The 20,530-nt window shown below is 34.1% G+C and overlaps 2 protein-coding genes across 8 annotated transcripts in view; one reads left to right on the top strand and one right to left on the bottom strand.

Annotated features, from left to right (window-relative positions):
* LOC138833034 (E3 ubiquitin-protein ligase RNF180-like) overlaps positions 1–12,829 on the top strand; it is a 131,454-nt gene extending 118,625 nt beyond the window's left edge. For 3 of the 5 annotated variants that reach the window (XM_070031397.1, XM_070031396.1, XM_070031399.1), the window contains exons 7-9: positions 6,813–8,439; positions 9,736–9,814; positions 12,743–12,829. In XM_070031397.1, the coding sequence (XP_069887498.1) occupies positions 6,813–7,012 (200 nt within the window). In that variant the 3' untranslated portion in view covers positions 7,013–8,439; positions 9,736–9,814; positions 12,743–12,829. Of the gene's footprint in view, positions 1–6,812; positions 9,231–9,684; positions 9,815–12,742 lie in introns of those variants that run through there. The other 2 variants (XM_070031398.1, XM_070031400.1) reach the window with 2 other exon arrangements.
* Positions 6,904–20,530, bottom strand: part of LOC138833033 (mannosylglucosyl-3-phosphoglycerate phosphatase-like) — a 33,152-nt gene continuing 19,525 nt past the window's right edge. The window contains exons 6-9 of one of the 3 annotated variants that reach the window (XM_070031393.1): positions 16,458–16,605; positions 15,488–15,674; positions 12,657–12,853; positions 6,904–7,028 (exon numbers count right to left, since the gene is read on the bottom strand). In XM_070031393.1, the coding sequence (XP_069887494.1) occupies positions 12,669–12,853; positions 15,488–15,674; positions 16,458–16,605 (520 nt within the window). In that variant the 3' untranslated portion in view covers positions 6,904–7,028; positions 12,657–12,668. Of the gene's footprint in view, positions 7,029–7,977; positions 8,036–11,057; positions 11,384–12,656; positions 12,854–15,487; positions 15,675–16,457; positions 16,606–20,530 lie in introns of those variants that run through there. The other 2 variants (XM_070031395.1, XM_070031394.1) reach the window with 2 other exon arrangements.

Here is a 20,530-nt window from a genome sequence, read left to right as displayed (position 1 = left end):
TCAAGTATATTAACACAGCAAGTCTATACCTATTTATGACTATAAATATATTATTCCACCTCTGCTAAGACCTACTTATATCAATCAACATTTGATACAACAAAAATCCTTATGTAATATGAAGAATATATGCAGTAATACACTATACTTTAACCTTTGTCTGTCCCATAACATATTAACAAGAGGACATATATCTCCTTTTTAATATTGGTTTTAGGGCTCTGAATAAGGCTGTCATAAGTTTTTTTTTCTTTAAGGACTACAAAATGTCTCCCAGATATATTCAATTCCTGCTGAAAATACATTTGAAAGGCACATTCTACAAAATATGCTAGTTATTCTATTCACTGAAATCCTTACATACAGGCCCTGTACATTCATCCAGCGGCAAGTATATTGAGTATCCAACTACAAGAAGAGTGCAAATCTGGAAGGAGCTTCACAATAAGACCTCACTCTATTATTATAATTATGGTGGAGATGATTTTAATCTGTATTTTTGGCTTCTTTTTAAAAATTTTATTGTAAAGTTGCTGTACAGATGGGGATATTTTGTTTTAAAAATAAGGAGTTATTGCATTATTTCCTATTATGATAAAGAAATTGTTTAAACTTTTTTTACAAAATAGAATATAAAAAGAAACAAGTTTTTGGGTTCAGGAGTGCTAGTAGTAAGTTCAATATATGATATATAGATATAGATATAGATACACACACACACACACACACACACACACACACACACACGATTGCAACTTGGAGGTTTTCTTCCCAAGTCTTTCTTGCTTTTGATTTCTTTTTTTTTTTTCATTTTATTTTATTTTGTGAACATACTATACAGAGGGGTTACAATTACATGGGCAGGATAATGCGTATACTTCTTATCAAGCATTGCAGCCTCCTCCTTTGTTTACCCTTCACATCCCTTCCCAGCCTCCCCCCATCCCCCCACCCAATCCTCCCCCCCCCCACCAACGTTGTAAAGCTCGTTTTCGACATGACAACTTGTACTTCTCATTGTTGCAACAGGTCCACCTGTATCCTTAAATGACTTGTTTTTCCCCATCTCCTCCACAAGTTATACTGACATCAAATATAGTGAAAGCAGGGGTTATACTGTGGGGGAGGGACATACAAAGCAACAAAGAAATAATCTTATAAATGCGTTAGAAACAAATGCATGAAAGAAAAAAAACATTAAAATACTTATCTAAAAGTTAGAATGGCAAAAATCAAGAACTCTAACAACAACAGATGCTGGAAGGGATGTGGACAGAAGGGAACCTTACTTCATTGTTGGTGGGAATGTAAACTTGTTCAACCACTTTGGAAAGCAGTATGGAGGTTCCTCAAAAGACTTCACATAGAGCTCCCCTATGACCCAGCAATCCCACTTTTGGGCATTTACCCAAATGTTTACAAACAAGACCACACTAAAGCTACCAGCACAACTATGTTTATTGCAGCATTATTTACCATAGCTAAGATATGGAACCAACCCAGATGCCCCTCAGTAGATGAATGGATCAAGAAAATGTGGTATAAATACACAATGGAATTCTATGCCTCCATCAGAAAGAATGACATTGCCCCATTTGTCAGGAAATGGAAAAACTTGGAAAAAATTATATTAAGTGAAGTAAGCCAGGCCCAAAGAAACATAGGTCCCGTGGTTTCCCTTATTTGCAATATCTAGTATATGTATGAGTCAAGCGGAAAAGGTCAGATAATGTGATGTCAGGAAAATGAACCCTTGCTTTTGATTTCATTGCAATTAATTTCCTCAAGAGTTTTTGTTTCATGGAGAAAACTAGTCAGATTCAATTTTGATTTTTATCACCTATTTCATGAAAAGTTTTGTGTTTTACTTTATTAGTAGTAATCAGAACTCATAGTAATATGGAAATAATTTTCTCTTAACTGCTAGGTCATGTTTCATGTCATCCTAAACTTTAGGACCCATGATGACAGAGCATCCTCTGTCTGGTACTTTGTTGGTTATTTTGGTCAAGGAAGAGAGATTCCTACATCATCTTAAACTGGTAAAGGCTTCTAATCCAGAAACAACACACCTTATATTCGCTGGAAAATCATTTCCTAGTCACGTTTCATACACAGCAAAATACAAATAAACAATGTCCTAAGTATAACATCCCTACGAAAATTTTAGTTCATTTGAAAATAGAGGATAATGTATAAAAATTTATAAAAAGTGACTCAAGAAATGGAAAATATGAATACACCGCATTGTTAAAGAAATCAATTGATTTTCAAAACATGTCCCCCTATGTCTGGAAAGACAACAGACTCCAGTGGGTTTACAGATTTACCAAGTTTGCAGTGATATAATTTTATGCAAACTGAAAAGTATGAAACTGAAAAGTATCAGAAGATTACCAATGTCAAGAACTTGTTAAGGGTCAGAAATTATATCCATTTGCAAATTAGAAAGTTATTTTCAAGATGGTGGTACAAAGCATAAGACCTATGATCAGTGACTAAGGACAGAGTAGAAGGGGGCAGTATCTACACATGCAAGGGGTGACTGATGTGGAGAAAGCTGAGATTATGAAATTCCAAGCCTTTGTAACAGGCATTAAATGTACTGGGTTCCAAATGTGCTTTTTATAAGCACTCTGCTCCAGAGTGTTGCATTTATCTTCCCCAGCTGTTTGCCATACAAACATCTGTGGAGAGCTTATCTAAAATAAGGGTAGTTATTAGTCATTACTGTGCACAAGCTGTGAGAACACATAGAGATCAATGGAGAACTGTCACCTAACCATCACCTTACTTTATGAAGCATAAAAGCATGATGCACAAACCAGGTGAAGACATCATAAAATAACATTATAAGCCAATCTCCCATTTAACATATGCATAAAATACCATATAAACTGTTATTTTCAGATATGCCTGTGTTAAAGAAACTCTTAGTGTAGGACTGTTTCTCAAATATTAACAAAAATTTCATCCTCAGCATAGACAATTTATTTACTGTTTAACTTAGAGTTGGTTTTCCTTTAGTAAGAAAACTACATAGTAAGGAAAGGATTTGTCCTGGTAGGTTCAGATTCTGAAGGACATAAACAATTGGTTTCTCCAGAAACCAATTATTGCTCTATACATAGTCAAGGAATAGCATACCTAAATCATTATAAATACCAACAGACAGACAGACAGACAGACAGACAGACAGACAGACACACACACACACACACACACACACACACACACACACACACACACACACACACACACACACACACACACACACACACACACACACACACACACACACACACACACCAGGTCATTCCAGAATGAGATCTGTATTGGAATTAATACACTAGAATTGACTTTTATAGACTCAACAAAACCTACAACTTATTTTGGGCTGGTAATTATTATTTGATATGAAGACAAGGTTTAAAAAGTATCCGATTTTTAAACATGTTGTTATGCTGATTTAAAGTAAAGAATACAGTAAAGATACATGAGATGTGTGGGTACGTCCTCTATTGCTGTGTGGGAAGAGAACACTACAGTGGAAACTCCACTTTTAAAGTCATCTAAAGACTTGGTTCTGTGACACTATTCTATTGACAATACTCATTGCCAAATCAAAGTTACTTCTCCATTTTTTGCATATGTTTATATGCTATTATATGAATTCAATTAGTAGGTTTTTAAAATTTGAATTATCTTTTAAAATACATTAAATCGTTAGATTTCTCAATATTTTACCATACCTGGGGTAAATCCTTCATGAACACATTGGCTTTTATACCCAGGCTAATATTGTTATTACTTTAAATCTTCATCCAATAAAAGATAGCATGTATATTCTCCATAATGCTTAATGAATTCTCTAGTTTTGGTATGCAATAGTGAAACTATTGGCAATTGATTTATAGTTAACTAACTTAGGAAAATTGACTCATACTTGAAGGAAACAGTCATATAGTCAATTGTTTGAACAAAGAATATAGTAAGATTACTGACAATCAAAAAAAACACAGTATGAAAAGCAAGCACTCACAGGAAAAAACAGCTTCTTTCTCATATTAAAACTACTAAAACTAATCATTAAAATAATAAAATCTCTTATTGAACATTTATTAGGGCCAGGCATGTATTTTACATATATTAATTCATTTAATTCTCATAATAGCACAATCAACTCAGTATTTTCTTACCATCACTTTATAGTGGAACCTGCAAATAATCACCATGATTCATATTCTGGTAATTTTTGTAATATGATTATTGATCCAATGCCTATCAACAAATTTCCATCAATTCCTCTTATCAGAATTAGCAGAAATTAACCAACTAGTGATCAGTATCAACTGGTAAGAGCTTGTTGCATAAACCAGAGTGGGTCAACATCACCTTCTGTAGCTGCATTAGTATCTTCCTCCTTGATGCCTTTCTCAAGAAACTGTGGTTGGTGTGTGTGTGTGTGTGTGTGTGTGTGTGCGTGTGTGTGTGTGTGTGTGTGTGTGTGTGTGTATAGGAATTCTATGCCTCCATCAGAAAGAATGACATTGCCCCATTCATTAGGAAATGAAAAACGTGGGAAAAATTATATTAAGTGAAGTAAGCCAGGCCCAAAGAAATGTAGGTCCCATGGTTTCCCTTACTTGCAATAACTAGAATATGTCTAGGACAAGCAGAAAAGGTCAAAAGCTATGTACATATGACCATATTTGATTTGCATTTCTTTTATGGCCAGAGAAGTTGAGCATTTCTTCATGTGTCTATTGGCCATTCTTATATTCTTGTCAGAAAAGTCTCTCTTTAAATCTTTATTTTGGTTTTTTTTTGGGGGGGGTGGGGGGTCCGGTCGTGGGGCCTGAACTCTGGGCTTGGGTGCTGTCCCTGAGCATTTCAGCTCAAGGCTAGCGCTCTACCACTTGAGCCACAGTGCCACTTCTGGCTTTTTTCTTTTTGCTTATGTGGTGCTGAGGAATTGATTCCAGGGCCTCATGCATGCAAGGCAAGCGCTCTACCACTGAGCCACCTTCCAGCCCTTTCTTTAAATCTTTAGCCCACTTAATGGGGAGGTTGTTTTTTTGAGGATTTGTTTCTGAGTGATTTAATATTTTGAGTTCTAAGTATATTTTAGATATGAGGCCCTTGTCTGTTGTATGGCTAGTGAAGATCTTCTCCCAGTCCATAGGCTTTCTCTATTGATCTTGCTAGCTATGTCCTTTGCCACACAGAAGCTCTACAATTTCATGAAGTCTCATTTGTCCAACCTTTCTTTGATTTGTTGTTTCTGGGTCTTTAATAAAAAAATGTTGGCCTAAAATTTCATTTCTTTATGGTGTCCTTCTTTCATGTTTTAAATCTAAATAAAACAAATTATTTTGCTGTTTATGTTTAAAAATAGTATTATTATTGACTGAAGAGGTTTATCTGTAACTGATAGCCTAGGTTAATGTAATCCATCTGTCTGAATAAGCAGCCTAAATTTGAGCATAACATTTAACATCTCTTAATTTCAAAAGGTATTATTCAGAATTTGCTTGGAGGTAGAGCTTCACAGAATTTTTATCACAAGAGTTGCCAGCAAGTATTAGGATTATGTATTTTCTGCTTATTTTATGTATTGCATCCATCTATAACTCTAATATACTTAAAAGTGGTGGATAAGTAAAAGGCAAAAGATAATCAACCACTAAAAGCTTATTTCATTTTGTAAATACTTTATATTTTACATACACCAACCAACAAAAGAAGATAGCCAGTGGACATATTTATACTCAGGGTTTAAATAATTACATTTATGAGCACAAAGAAATTTTAACACTTCATAGAATGTAATGTTTCTCACAAATACAATAAGAAACTACTTGTGAGATTTGCTTTTTATATACCCATCTAGATTCTAGTAGGTTGTTACCCTTGTTTTACCATTATTTTTGATATATGGAAAATTAAAGCCAAATGTCTTGAAATAAGTACTGTTACGCTTGTCCAGCATATATATTCAAGGCTAAACCAAGAGATATTTTTGTCATAGAACTTTGTTCAAGTAGCTGAAATTCTTAATGCATAAAAAGCCAGTAACTAGAAGTTACAAACAGTACTTACTTACAATACCAATTGTATAATGATTAATAACTGAAAATTAAATATAGAAAATGTTTCATGTGAAAAGAATTACAATTAATCCTCAAAAGTAGTGATTAGATGGCAAATATGAGAAATCTGAGATTGAAAGCCCTTTATAATGTAGCCCAGGTAGTAATAGTGCTAGGTTTTTCTGCTGCCCCTATCTTTGACATATCATCCTCGATGGTATTTTTGATAGCTCAAGAATGCAGTCAAAAGTTCAATGCATTCCCTACAAATTTAAGAAAAGTGAAGGAAGGGGTAGATCAGGAGGGGTGAGTGAAAATATTGAAAGGGGTGACAATGATCAAGATGCATTGTATTCATAAACTGCTTTGTTGAATCATAACATATATATACATTTTTATAACTTGATATATATATCTTTAAAGTAGTTACACAAAAATATATATAAAGTACATATATACTTTCATATACTTTCTACAGAGTAGTTGTATATATATATATATATATATATATATATATATATAGAGAGAGAGAGAGAGAGAGAGAGAGAGAGAGAGAGAGAGAGAGAGAGAGAGAGAGAGAGAGAGAGATGTACTTAATTACAAAGAAACTGTCAGAAACATACCAATCAATGAAATCAATGATGGCCTTGTATTCATAGTGCACCTTCTTTCTTGAGCATGTATTTGAATTGAATGAACTTTTTTTTGCCTGTCTTCTAGGTTTCCATAGACGTGCAGCTCCAGTTACACGAAGGCAGTTCCCACATGGTGCACACAGGATGGACTATCTGCACTTCGAGGACGATAGCCGTGGATGGTGGTTTGACATGGATATGGTGATCATCTATATTTACTCAGTGAATTGGGTCATTGGATTCATTGTTTTCTGCTTTCTTTGCTATTTTTTCTTTCCGTTTTAGGAATTGTCATATCTTACTACAATTGAACAATCGTAAATGTTGTAAATAACAATTGCTTAAACATTTTTAAAATGTGTTTTTAAAATGTGTTTATAATGTTGTTATATGCGACAATTTATATGATTGTTGGCATTTATAGAAAGCCTGGGAATAATGGATTTATTTATTAATGTCTTTCATGTAACAAACTAAACTTTATTCAATAATTAATGTATCCAGAATTTAGCAACAATGACCTATTAATTTTATACTTCTTGGTTTGGGATTTGGGAATCTTATTTTACAAGGTCACTTTGATATTTTGATTGTAAAAGGCTGCAGTTTTCCTTCCACTTAAAAATAGTGAAAGTAAAAAGTGAGATGATAATCTGGGTAGGTAGTATCTTTATTGATAAACTAGTCAATCACTACTTAGGCAAATGGATGCATTAAAGATTAATGATGTTCTCTGGGAACTAATCTAGCAGGGTATATTGTTTAGATTTCCAATTATCTCTACTTATGTCCCTTACTACTATCAAAAACTGAGTATCCTTTTTGTACAGATTTAAAAATAGGTCAGTACAAGATTTTTAATTGTAATAAGCAACACAATAACAAAGAAAATGAAACTAACCCCTAACAGCAGATGCTTTAGAGAGCCATATTAACCCTTTCCAATTTCAGGATGAATCACTTGAAGAAACAAAAAATAACTGATTTTAGTCATCTAAATGAGTAATGCATGCCCAAACTGTAATTAATGATTCACTTAACTAGACTATAACTAGACTATTGTCAAGTATATTGTAAATGTGCAATAAAGAGTGATTTTTAATTTTTATTGTTAATAACTGAATTACTGTCTGAAATAAAATTATTAGAAATATATTCATGAGTTTATAGAAAGAATAACTGACATTTATTTTTACTTATAGCACAAAAATCTTTATAATTAATTTTTCTTTATTAAAATAAGAAATGATCTGAGTTATTCCAATGGGCAGAAATAGGGCAGGCATCTCAATTTCCAAAGGGAGAAAACTGAAACAAAAAGAAACATAAGCTTATTTATTCATTTTCCCAGGTGGTTTTTGGGAAATCTAGGACAAAATAGTTATTACTGGTATATACTAATTATGCACAGTAAGGAGTTTCGTTATGACATTTCCTTACATGCATATAATATGCTTTGATCATATTCACTTCTCCATTGCCCCCTTTTATTGCTCTCCTATCTCCCCACCTCTCCCTCTCCCTTCTCCCTTCCTAACACTCTACTCGCATGAGTATGTGTTCCAACTTCCACAGTTGCCATAACTGCCTTTGTGGTATTGGCTTATTTCATTTAGCATGATGATCTCTAATTCCATCCTTTTGCTACAAATGTTATTTTTATGAAAAGTGTTAGTAACAGCATTTTAAAGGACACATAATATTCTTGTAAGGTATGGTGTATTTTTTATTGGCTTTACAGATGTCATCTTGCCTCTCAATGAAACCATTTAAAAGAAAATGGAAGTGACAGAAGACAGTACCTAACATTGATAAAACTTTCATATCTTAGATACTTTCATAGTCACTCTAACATGTTATTTAATTTAATGTTCTCAGTGCTCTGAATCAGATGATGTATCTGCATATTAAAGACAAGGAAGAGAAATAATGTTACCACATTTAGAATGATTAGAAAGCAACTTCATTTTTTTGTCCAATTTCAAAGCTGGCACTCTCTTTCTCTATACTGTTTGTAAGATCTGATAACTTTCTAGAGTTGGATATTCACTGAGGAAACTTTGCTAATAATAATGCTGCTAAACAAACAATAGGAAAAAGGCACAATCTGGTGCAACAGAGAACCATTTATATCTTATTTAGGACAAATTTCATTGCTTGTATCTGTGAAAACCCACTTGGTACATGCAGATCACAATTTAATATGGGCTATTTCATTCAGTAGCTATCAATCCCTGTGCAACCTTTTATCTTTGGTGGCTGCTTAGAGAAGAACTGATAAAATTATGTTATGTCTTAGTGCTTCTCGACTTCTGTTATCTATGTGAATGTTACTAATATGCAGAACTGATTCAGTAAGTGTAGGAGAGGGTCTAAAATTGTGCAGTTTTATAAAGCTTTCATGTGGAACCAATGCTGCATACACCAAATAAATCTGTATTACAGAACAACAAACTCTGTAAATGTCTAAAAAGGTAAATATTTTAGGCTTTGCAGGCTAAATATAAATATGTTTCTGAAATATATTCTTTTTCTGTAAACTACTTATTACTTTTAAACCTTCTTTATGATAATATACACAAGTCAACAGTTGGATACAGCCTGTACATCAGTTTGCCAACCACAGATCTATGGAACTGGTTCTGAAATTTTGCTGTGTAAGACAATCATTTGGAGAACCCTTAAAAACATGCCTACCATTATGTAGTTCCATAATATTTGGCTTATGACCAAATATTTTAAGTTAATGGGAACTGACATAGAAATAAGAATCCTTAAAAGTTTCTCATATTATTTCTAATATATGTTGAAATTTGAGAACAGTGACCCCATTACTTTCCATTTCTACCCATTTGAGGCTTTGGAAGACATTGTATTTGTAGTAATTTGGCTGACTGAATTAACACAGTACATCTCTCTTTTTATTTGTATAAAAACACCGACAATCTAATTCAAAGAATAACAACCCAAATTAGATGTTTTCATCAACACACCTCTGCTCCCAATAGGAAACCTGTGCCCAAGAGACATCATGAATCAGTAAAAAATGAAACTTGACACTACACTAAAGGCTGATTGAAAGTATAGGTAAGTAGGTTACTAAAGAAAAAAAGGGAAACAGAAAACTTGAAATAGAATAATAAATTGAAAGGCTGTGAAAAGTAAAAATCACTATAATTACAATCAATTCAGGATAATTAGAGGAAAACTTTAAGAGGAATCAGCTAGTAGAATTCTGTTTTAAAGATTAAAGTATACCATTATAAATAACTTCAGAAGTTAGCATAAAATATTCTGTTAAGAATTTTAAGCCATTAAACATACTTTATACTATATATTTTCACTATAAAGGCTTTCCTAAGGAAGTTATAAATTTTTATTCAGCTGTCTGAATAAATATGGATTCAAATTAATAGGCACTTTTCAAAAACATTGATAGCATTTGGCTATTTCTCTCTGAACTCCCAATGTTGATTAGCAATGTGGAAAACATACTTCTAACTCTGTAATTCCTACATTAACAGATTGAAAAATTACATCTGTTATCACAGGTAAAATTATTTACTGATGTATGGTATTTGTTCAAAGTATTAATACATTATTACAGTAAGTTGTAATATATATATACATATACATATATACACATAGGTACTTTGACCATATTCACCCTTGTCCACCCTCTCCATTCACCCTTCTCCCTCCTGTCCCTCAACAGAGGCCGTTGTACTACCCCCTTTGAATGTATATATTGAGTTTCACCATTGTTTTTCACACAAGCATATATTATATTCAGATTAACTCTCTCTGATACTTTGGATTTTTCCTGCCCTGGTCAATCCCCTATTGTTCTGCAGCTTTTAGTGAGATTCTTAATACTCTTTCCAACAAATGTCAAGGAAACAATAACAAATACCAGAGAGGATAAGGGGATAGGAACCTCATGCACTGTTGGGAATGTAAGATACTGCAACCACTATGAAAATCTGTTGGAGGTTTCCTATAAAACTAAAAATAAACTACTGTGTGATCCCACAATACTACTCTTGGGAATATATCCAAAACAAGAAATACACATCTATATATTCATGTTTATTGCAGCTCTGTTCACAAAAAAACACTTTATTTTTATCTTGACTGATATTCTTTTTAGTTTTCATCTAGAGATAATGCTGTTTGTGGTTTTAACTTCCTTGATTACATTCCTTTCTACAAAAAAAAAACTATCAGGTTAAAATAACACTTCTGCATACAGTAAAACTGAATAGCAGCATATAATATTTATAAGATACTTTCATTCATTCTTATTCAACAAATAAAAACATTACATGCTCAAGAAATATTGATTGATTGGAAGAATTAATAACCACTTATTTTATAAATTATGCTCAATTTAAATTCTATCCAGGAGTTAAATCCCACTTAAATGGCAACCGCATATCCTAAGGATTTCAGAACACTTCTTTGACTTAGGAGTCCATATGCTCCTTCTGATTAAAAAGCAGAAGTTTAAAAAAAAACTTATCTAGTATCCTGTTATTGAGATGAAAGCTGAGAGTATATTGGAAGCCAAGTTTTCTACCATGGTCTGCTTTCTATTATCATGGATTCATCAGAGATAGTAAATGTATATGTCAGTACATTCATTTCTGCATATGGCTAATGGAGGAAAAAAGTAGAAAATTAAATGAAAATAGTATTACCAGAGTTTCTTCTATCAGATAAAACTTCAATTTACATTAACTATCCCACAGTACACTTCATGCTTTTTCACTAATGCAAAGACAAACTGAATGTCTTTTTCTTTCTGTAAATAGGAAAAGACAGTCGCAGTCACAGGTCTCTTAAAATACAAATGTCCTTTCCCTTTAATTATGATATGCACAACTTTTAATGGAGAAGTCAGAATGTCTTATAGCGTTGTACATTTTACTTGCAAAAATTACAAGTTTAGCTGGGCACCTATGGCTCATGCCTGTAATCCTAGCTACTCAGACGGCTGGTTTCTGGACTGTGCTTCAAGCAAGCCTGGCCAAGAAAGTCAGTGAGACTCTTATCTCTAATAACCTACTCAACAGAGCAAAACTGGAAGTGGCACTGTGGCTCAAGTGGTAGAGCACTCACCTTGAACTTAAAAGAAGCTCAAGGACAGCACCCAGGCCCAGAGTTCAAGCCCCAGGACTGGCAAAGTAAAAACTATCAGAGATGAGACATGTTATGAAGGACCATCAATCAATAACTAATTACAAATCCACTATGCATTTGATCCAAAAAGACTTTAAATAACTTTAAAGTATATGTTTAAGTATACATATTGATAAAAACATTATTCCCTCTTGTTTCTGCTTTTAAGATTGCTTTAATTGAAATGATAACAACTAAGCATATTACATAAAAAGCCTACATTGTCTAAGATGAAAAACTCAAGACTTCTAAAAAGAAGACATTTATTATCACATTGTTATGTTTTACATCTTCATCAAAATTATGAAGAATACTAATGATCAGTACTAAATACATTTACCTTATTTTCCCAATTCTGAATCAAATTTGGGTCATAATGCTAAAAGACAGTGGTATTAAACCAAACAAAGAATAAATGTATACATATGTAGTTCATTCAGAAAGAAAATATAAAGCAAACTTTAGAAAAAGAATATGCTGTGAAAAAGTAAGCATAGAAGTCATTTAATCTGAAAACATTATACATTGTATATACTTAAGTTACAAACATGTTCCAAGTGTACATATTATTTCTTGCATAACACACTGACAAGTCAAGTTACATAACCTGATAAGAATCAAATAAAAAACACTTAAAGTAATATCCCTAGCATTAACATCAATTCTAGAACAGTATTAATCAATATTATATTACTACAGTTAACAATGTTAAAGTTTCAATTTGTTATTAATTAGTAAAAGGTATTACCTATATTGTATTTCAGTCAGAATCAGAATTTTCAGATGTCTTATCACTAATGGTAGGGAAAGTTCTTAAGCCTTGTTTTCTTTCAGTTCTGAGTTGGTGTAAATGTTCTTTCATATCCTGAGAAATATGGCAAATCCGTCCTTCTATGCCAGGAACTGCAATTATTGCTGATGGCTTATCTGAGTCTTCCACAAAGGCTACAAGTGAGTAAAAAAAGCTTTAAAAAAGTCATGGCCCTAAAAATAAATATTCTAAGATTGTGTCTAGGGGTTTATTGGAATAAATGATTTGAAATTCACATCAATAATAAAATTTTAAAAGAATCTTTCCATTCTCTACATCAACTGTTCAATGATGAATAAAGGTTTAGAGAACAAATTACCAAGTTTATTTCAAATCAAAAGGACATCAAGTCACTCAAAAGACCTGCATCCAAAAATGGGAGTGTTTGGGGTAGGTATGTTTAATTGATTTGAACATTACACAGTGTGTACATGTATGGGAACATCACATAGTGCTCCATAAATATGTACAATTTTAATGTGTTAATTTTAAAGCTTTCTAAATATTGTTATCTATTATCCAAAAAGGATTATCAAGATAATATATATTTTAAAGAGGTATTTACTTAATTATCTATTTGATCATGTGATTTTTTTTCCATCTTCTCATTTTACCTGTTTGAGAAAAAAGTAGGTGGACACAAAATAACACTGCACTATAAACTGTGTGAAAACATATACAGATGTACTAAAACTAAACGATGATGTTTTACCTCCAAAATTACAAATATACTTTTCAAAAATTGAGCATAATTATAAGGATAATTACTCTATCAAACAATTATGAAACTTCATTATGAATTGCTCCAATTTAGCCTTTTTTTCTATTTTTGGAAGTGCCATATAACAAAGCAGTTCATAATTACAATAGATCTTGATCAATGTCACCCCCTTCAACATTCTCACCCCCATTTGGCCCACTCTTCCCTTTTCTTAATTTTGTGGTATATACAACTAATTCTTAACTGTGTTCTCTCCCTTTCCCCCTTTCCTTCCATACCCCCCCACTGGTCTCCCCCCCCCCCATAGGATGTACCCATTTCCTGGCATTGATTTTTGTTGGGTTTAGACCTAGTCTTTTTTAAAAATTTTTATTTATTTTCATTGTGAAAATACTGTACAGAGGGGTTACAATTACATGGACAAGATAATGAGTACATTTCTTATTAAGCATTGTATCCTCCTCCTTTGTTTCCCCTTCCCATCCCCCCCGCCCGCCCAACCCAATCCTCCCCGCCCCCCCCACCAAAGTTGTAAAGTTCATTTTCGACATAACGACTTGTACTTCTCATTGTTGCAATGGGTCCACCTGTATCCCTATTTAAACGACTTGTTTTTCCCCTTCCTCTCCACAAATTATACCAACATCAAATACAGTGAAAGCACGGGTTTTACTGTAGGGGGAGGGACATACAAAGCAACAAAGAAATTATCTTAAAAATGCATTAGAAACAATCCCATGATAGAAAAAAAAACATTTGAATACATATCTTAGGGTTCATTTCCCTAACATCACCCTATCTGACCTTTTCTGCTTGACTCAGACATATACTAGATATTGCAATAAGGGAAACCATGGGACCTATGTTTCTTTGGGTTTGGCTTACTTCACTTAAGATAATTTTTTCCAAGCCTTTCCATTTCCTAACAAATGGGGCAATGTCATTCTTTCTGATGGAGGCATAGAATTCCATTGTGTATATATACCACATTTTCTTGATCCATTCATCTACTGAGGGGCATCTGGTTTGGTTCCATATCTTAGCTATAGTAAATAATGCTGCAATAAACATAGTTGTGCTGGTAGCTTTAGTGTGGTCTTGTTTGTAACCATTTGGGTAAATGCCCAAAACAGATGCTGGAGGGGATATGGACAGAAGGGAACCTTACTGCATTGTTGGTGGGAGTGTAAACTTGTTCAGCCACTTTGGAAAGTAATATGGAGGTTCCTCAAAACACTCCAAATGGAGCTCCCCTATGACCCAGCTTGACTTAGTCTTTTTTAACTGTATACTAGTTTAGTGCTCCACAGAATGCAAATCTGTAAGTAAACATGTTGGAAAGTATGCAAGTGGTTAAAAAATGAATTAATTGCAGTATAATAGACTCCAATTTAGTACTGATTTATGTCAAAGCAACTTTATAAAAGAATAATACTTCTAGACCAAATGTGCTCTTTGTGACAATGCACAATGTTTATCAGGTAGGAAAAGGATTAAATGTTTTATGGGGAAAACTAAGGCATTATGATAGGTTAGAATGTTTCATATAGAGGGGCTGGGAAGGTGGCTCAGTGGTAGAGCCTTTGCCTTGCATGCCTGAGGCCCTGGGTTCGATTCTTCAGCACCACATAAGCAAAAAGAAAAAAAGCCAGAAGTGGCACTGTGGCTCAAGTGGTAGAGGGCTAGCCTTGAGCTGAAATGCTCAGGGACAGCACCCAAGCCCAGAGTTCAAGTCCCATGACTGGACCTCCCCCCAGAAAAATAGAATGTTTCATATAGAAAAGAAAAAAATTTAAAAGGAGGTGAAGTAAGATTGTAGGAAAATATATTTTTTAGAACATTTTATGCTTTTTAGCTTTGAATTTTTATTTATGCCATTATAATCTCATTTTCCGCACATGTGGCTTTTTACATTAGTAAATAATGCAGTCTTGATTGTATTCACATTGCATAAGAAGAGAACATCAAATATTATTCAATGTCCTGAGCTTACCAAAAGTTATTCAAAAAGGAAGCCCTTCTAATTAAAAAAAACCTGTCTTATCACCTGTTAGTGATGGTGATTTGTTTGTAGTAGTAATTAAACTCATCCGATGGCCTGAGAGGCATTTCTTCCTTCCTTGCAAAATTTTGATGGATTCAAAGTGATTCATGACCACTGTAGAAAGGATCTGTGCGGTTTCTGTATCAAACATCCGAGGGCAGCTTTTAAGCATACTGTAACCATCCTTCCCCTGAAACATGAAAAGATACCGCAATGTTCCAATCCAGAAATATGAATAAGTCAAAGTGCATTTTAAAATTTGCTGTTAGCACTGGCTCAAAAATTTAATTGTACCAATTTTTGACACCGTTTTAATTTCTATCCTAGGTCCTGGATCTGAACATGATAGCCTTTGAACTGTTGACCCTTGTTCTGTTGCCTAGCAGCCTTAACAATGGGCCAGCCACCTAAAATCCCTGTTAACTAGCCTACTGCCAAGTCTGTTTAGACCGAAGCCCATGTGATACCTAATAAATGGCTCTCATTATTAAAACTATGGAATCTACTAACAAATTTCCTGCTACTTCTGACATTGCTCCAGTCTCCAGTATTTAAGAACTCTCTGAATTAAACTGTAAAGTCCTGAAAGAGTAAGGCGTTCACATTGTATTACATATACCTAAATATAAACATAAACAAATTAAAATAGGAGCCATATATGTGCTAGAAGTGTTTATCACTAAATTTAAAGTTCAACCATTAGACATTTTTTGTCTAGCCATTTCTTTCTGTATGTCAATCATTTCAAAAGTAATAAGTGAAATTTTTACATTCTATATTTTTATAAGTCTGGTAATATAGAAAATGTAGCTATATGGCATTTAATGAGATAAAATAATTGATCAATCATAAAAAATGCAGTGGGTCTGAAATCATCACAAGAAAATTAAATGTGTTTACATGCATGTATAAGAACATATGAAAAAACAGAAGACAATAAATTTATAGAAGGTTTTCAAAAGAAGGTTCTCACATTTGCAATATACTCCTTAATGGCAAGAAGGTAGACTTTTTTCTTCTGTAAGTACTGCCCTTGAACTTTCACAGTGTCTCTTATGATTCGGTGTCCTGGCTCTGCATCTGGGTCAAATCCAAACTCTATTCCAGCAACTTGAGGAAATCTGAACATTTGAAATACATTGTTAAATAAATATATATGTATATATGTGTGTATATATATATATATATATATAGTTGAATAATCCTGCAAAAGACATACTACTAAAAAGTGAGAGCATTAAATTTTAAGTAAGGACATCCTATTATTGTACTTAAAATGCCAAGGTGTACAGGCTAGGGAATTTATACAGCTGGAAAGATCTTACCAAATTATCTGTCTTTTTCAGAAATAAAGGAATGATAATAATTCAAGGAAATAACACTGAATCTTCTGTTGTCTCAGCTTTCACTCTCAATTCTAAAGGAATAAAATGATAGAGGAGATAACATGCACATCTACTTAAAATATTGGCTTTCTCACTGGTTTCAAATAAGCCCATCCGACTGAAATATTTTAAGGAAAGTGAATTCATTCTTTGGTGAAGGCTTGTACTAATATTTGCATACAATTGTATCTTATGCACATTACAATGCCTGAAAGTTATGATAATGTCCTTGAGTAATTAAATAAGATAAACTTTAGTGATATACTTGAAGGCAGAAAAGAACACAGTACACACATTTTAGAACGTTTTCAAGTACATAAAAGGATAAAATTTAAGTTCTAGTCCTTAATTTATTTTTAGCTAAAAAAACCTAGCTTTTCCTAATAACAGACTCAGGGTCTGTCTGAATCACTGAGGATTTTTCTTCAGGTGCAATAGTAACTAACAATAAATAATTTAAAAGTATGCATATGGTAGTTTCATGATTACCTTTGATTACTGAAGACAGGAAACATGCAAATATTTTCCCCAAAGCTATTACTGAGAAGATCTGGGTTGATTTGTGCATTTGACTCAGTTTCCCAACTAATTAATGCTGACAGACAGAATAACGCCTATTTATTATGGAGTCCATCTCCAAACAGCAGCATTGGTTAACAATGTTGATGAATTTTACTCCTTAAAGATCTATTAGTCACTCTGGAAAGGAGGTAGGAAGGATTTCTACATGTATGACATCACTTTTTATTACTGCTTCTTTCATAATGTTATCCTAACTATACCAAAATAACATCCTAATGTTTGGTATAATCTACAGATAACAAAGTGGAGTATGAAATACTTCAAAATAATTTTTAAATATTGTTAGTCTTGACTAATAATAAAACAATCTGTCTTGCCTCAATGACATCCTCTCTCAACTTTTATTAGATCAAAATAGGCCAAAATGTTATTAATCTTTAACTATTCTTAAATCCATACTATTCTATTAAATCAGTTAGCAAACTATGAAATTGCTTACTGTGTACCAGATACTATTTTCAGTCCTGTATATTTTCAAAAAGACAAATTACATTCACTAACTTTATACCAGGGAACTTCTAAAGAAAGATAAACTGCCTTAAGGATCAGGGAATGAGCAAACCTCATAAAATCTATTTCTACTGAGCTTTGATATTTCCCTGAAGAAAATGATTGACACTGAGAAGGAGGACATAGGATAAGAATCTGCAAGTTTAAGTAATAGGTATGTACAGGTTGAAGGAGAAAAGAACAGCAACTAAATAACGTTAATTCTGAAACCTAGGCTGAATTGAAATCATATTTGAAATTCTTTAGTGGCTCTATTCCTCTATTTAATATTAAGAAATCATATACTTATGAAAACATTGTTGGTTACATCTTAAGTCTTCTGGCAATACTAATTGTAGGAAATTTGCAATTCTACTTTTGAAAACATATTTACAGAGCTTCCAAAGTTTATCCTAAATTGTACACACAAGAATCCAGGTACAAGCCAGGAACTGGTGGCCCACATCTGTAAGCCTAGATACTCAAGAGTGTGAGAACTAAGGATGGCGGTTCAAAGCCAGCCCAGGCTGGAAAGTCCATAAGACTCTTATTTCCAATAAACTACACAGAAAAAGCTGAAAGTGGCACTGTGGAACGGCATTAGCCTTAAGAAAAAAGCTCAGGGACATCACCTACACCCCAAATTCAAGCCCTAGGACTGGCAAGAAAAAAAATCCAGGTATACTACAATAAGTTTCTGCATTTTTAATTTATCTATTAGCACCATATTGGTTTGGTTTTAAAGCATAAATGATTCAATGCTCCCAGCTACAAACATCAGTCATTCTAAAACTAAACAATGAACAGAAAAAAAGAAAAGAAAAAATTCCATCTCAAATTATCTAAAGTAAGATACAAAGGAGTAAATGCTATAAAAGAAGTCTAAGAATTATACTCTGAAAACAACCATTACACTAAGAAATTAAAGAACTAAGTATATGGTAAGATATTAAAAGCTGTGGACTATAAGTTTTGATATTGTTAAGGTGGTCATATTCCCCAAATTGTCCTACAGACTGAACTTAGTCCAAATCAAAATCTTACCTGCCTTTTTTTTTTTTTGCAGAAATTAAGAAATTGATTCAAAAGTTCATTTTAGAATTTTCACTTTAAAAAATGCTGGAGGAGCCACATGGAGGGCCAAGATGGCCTGGTACCAGCCGAAACGATGAATAAACCTACCCCTTACCTGAATACCACGTGTGTGGTGCTGTTCTTACTCGGCAACCTCTTTTTAAAAACCTAACATAAATGGTGCTGAAACCTGGGAAGGGCTTCAAGTCAGAATAGGTGGGATTCTTCTCCGTTTTTTTTTTCTTTTTCTTCTCCCCCCTCCCCCCGTCTTTTTGCTCTGAGAAATACCCACAGTTCTGACGGCCTTTTGCAAACCTGTCTGTCTGCTGGCCTTCACATCCACGTCCACACCACTTCTCTATTCTGGTGTGTGAAATTACTCTCTACAGTTCTCTGTTGCTCAGTCTCTGTTCAGACATGGCGCCATGCCAGAGAGCTCCTACGGCCTTTAGCTGAAAGGCCGGTCACCTCTGAAGCCCAGGACGCTTGGTTTTGGGGGCTTGGCCATTTCTCTCTAGAGGGCTCTGGGGGAAGTCGGGACGCCGCTTCTGCCTGGTCAGCTCTCCTTCACTCACCAGACTGACTCTCCTACACATTTAATGGGGTGCTGCGAATCACGCCTGAGCCGTGAAACCCCTTTGAAATGCCTCCTGCGCTCCCTAGAAAGCCAGAGTGCCTCATTTTATGCCATTCTCAGATGTACACGGTTTTTGCTACTGCAGTGGTAAATGGTCAGAAGTCTGTTTAATTTCAGGCTCTCTTTGCTCTCTCTCTGCCATTCATGTACAACTTTCCCTATTTCTCCCTTTCTCTTTTTACAACATTTTGGCTTGTGCCCTGAAGAGAGTGACTCAGGCTGGGTCCCGGGGACCCCCTCCCCCCAGGTTCCCTCTTAAAGGCTAGCCAATGTAGGCTTGATCTATTTGTTCAGGGTTTCTTTGCATTCTTTCAGAAATTTGCCATCTTGAGTTCGCCATCTTGGCCACATGGTAGGTTAAGGGTTTGGCCCCATCTGACCCTTAACCTTCCACTAAGCTTACTACTCCATCTATTTATTCTAAGGTGCCTTGCTAACAAGTTGCTCTTTTCACAGGCTCTGGTAAGTGAGGCCCAATCATACTATGTGCTTTGTTAGCAAAGATGTCTACTCATTGTTGTCAAAAATTTTAGGTTTTGAGTTTTGCCTTTTTTGTTTTGTGTTGTATATTCTACTACTGACTACGTGGTTCTAAAATACTGGGCATATCTGTGCTAAAATTCTCATCACATCTAACAAGTTCTGTCATTGCAGAATATTTGTTGGTCAATTCTTGATAAGATCAGGTAAGCTCTATTCTATTTGATCATTTTATTGCTTTAATTGGAAATAATAAAGGGCTTTTGTGGCGAAGATTGCAGTTCAAAGCCAGCTTGGGCTGAAAAATCCCTAAGACTCCATCTCCCAACTAACCTGCAAAGAGTCAGGCTGGAAGCATGGCTCAAGACTCTTATCTCTAACCAGCCAAACTCTGCAAGT

This window comes from Dipodomys merriami, unplaced genomic scaffold (assembly GCF_024711535.1).
Source record: "Dipodomys merriami isolate MVZ:Mamm:240054 unplaced genomic scaffold, mDipMer1.0.p SCAF_20, whole genome shotgun sequence".
In the NCBI taxonomy this organism is placed as follows: Eukaryota; Metazoa; Chordata; class Mammalia; order Rodentia; family Heteromyidae; genus Dipodomys; species Dipodomys merriami.
This window is presented reverse-complemented; position numbering and strand designations above follow the sequence as displayed.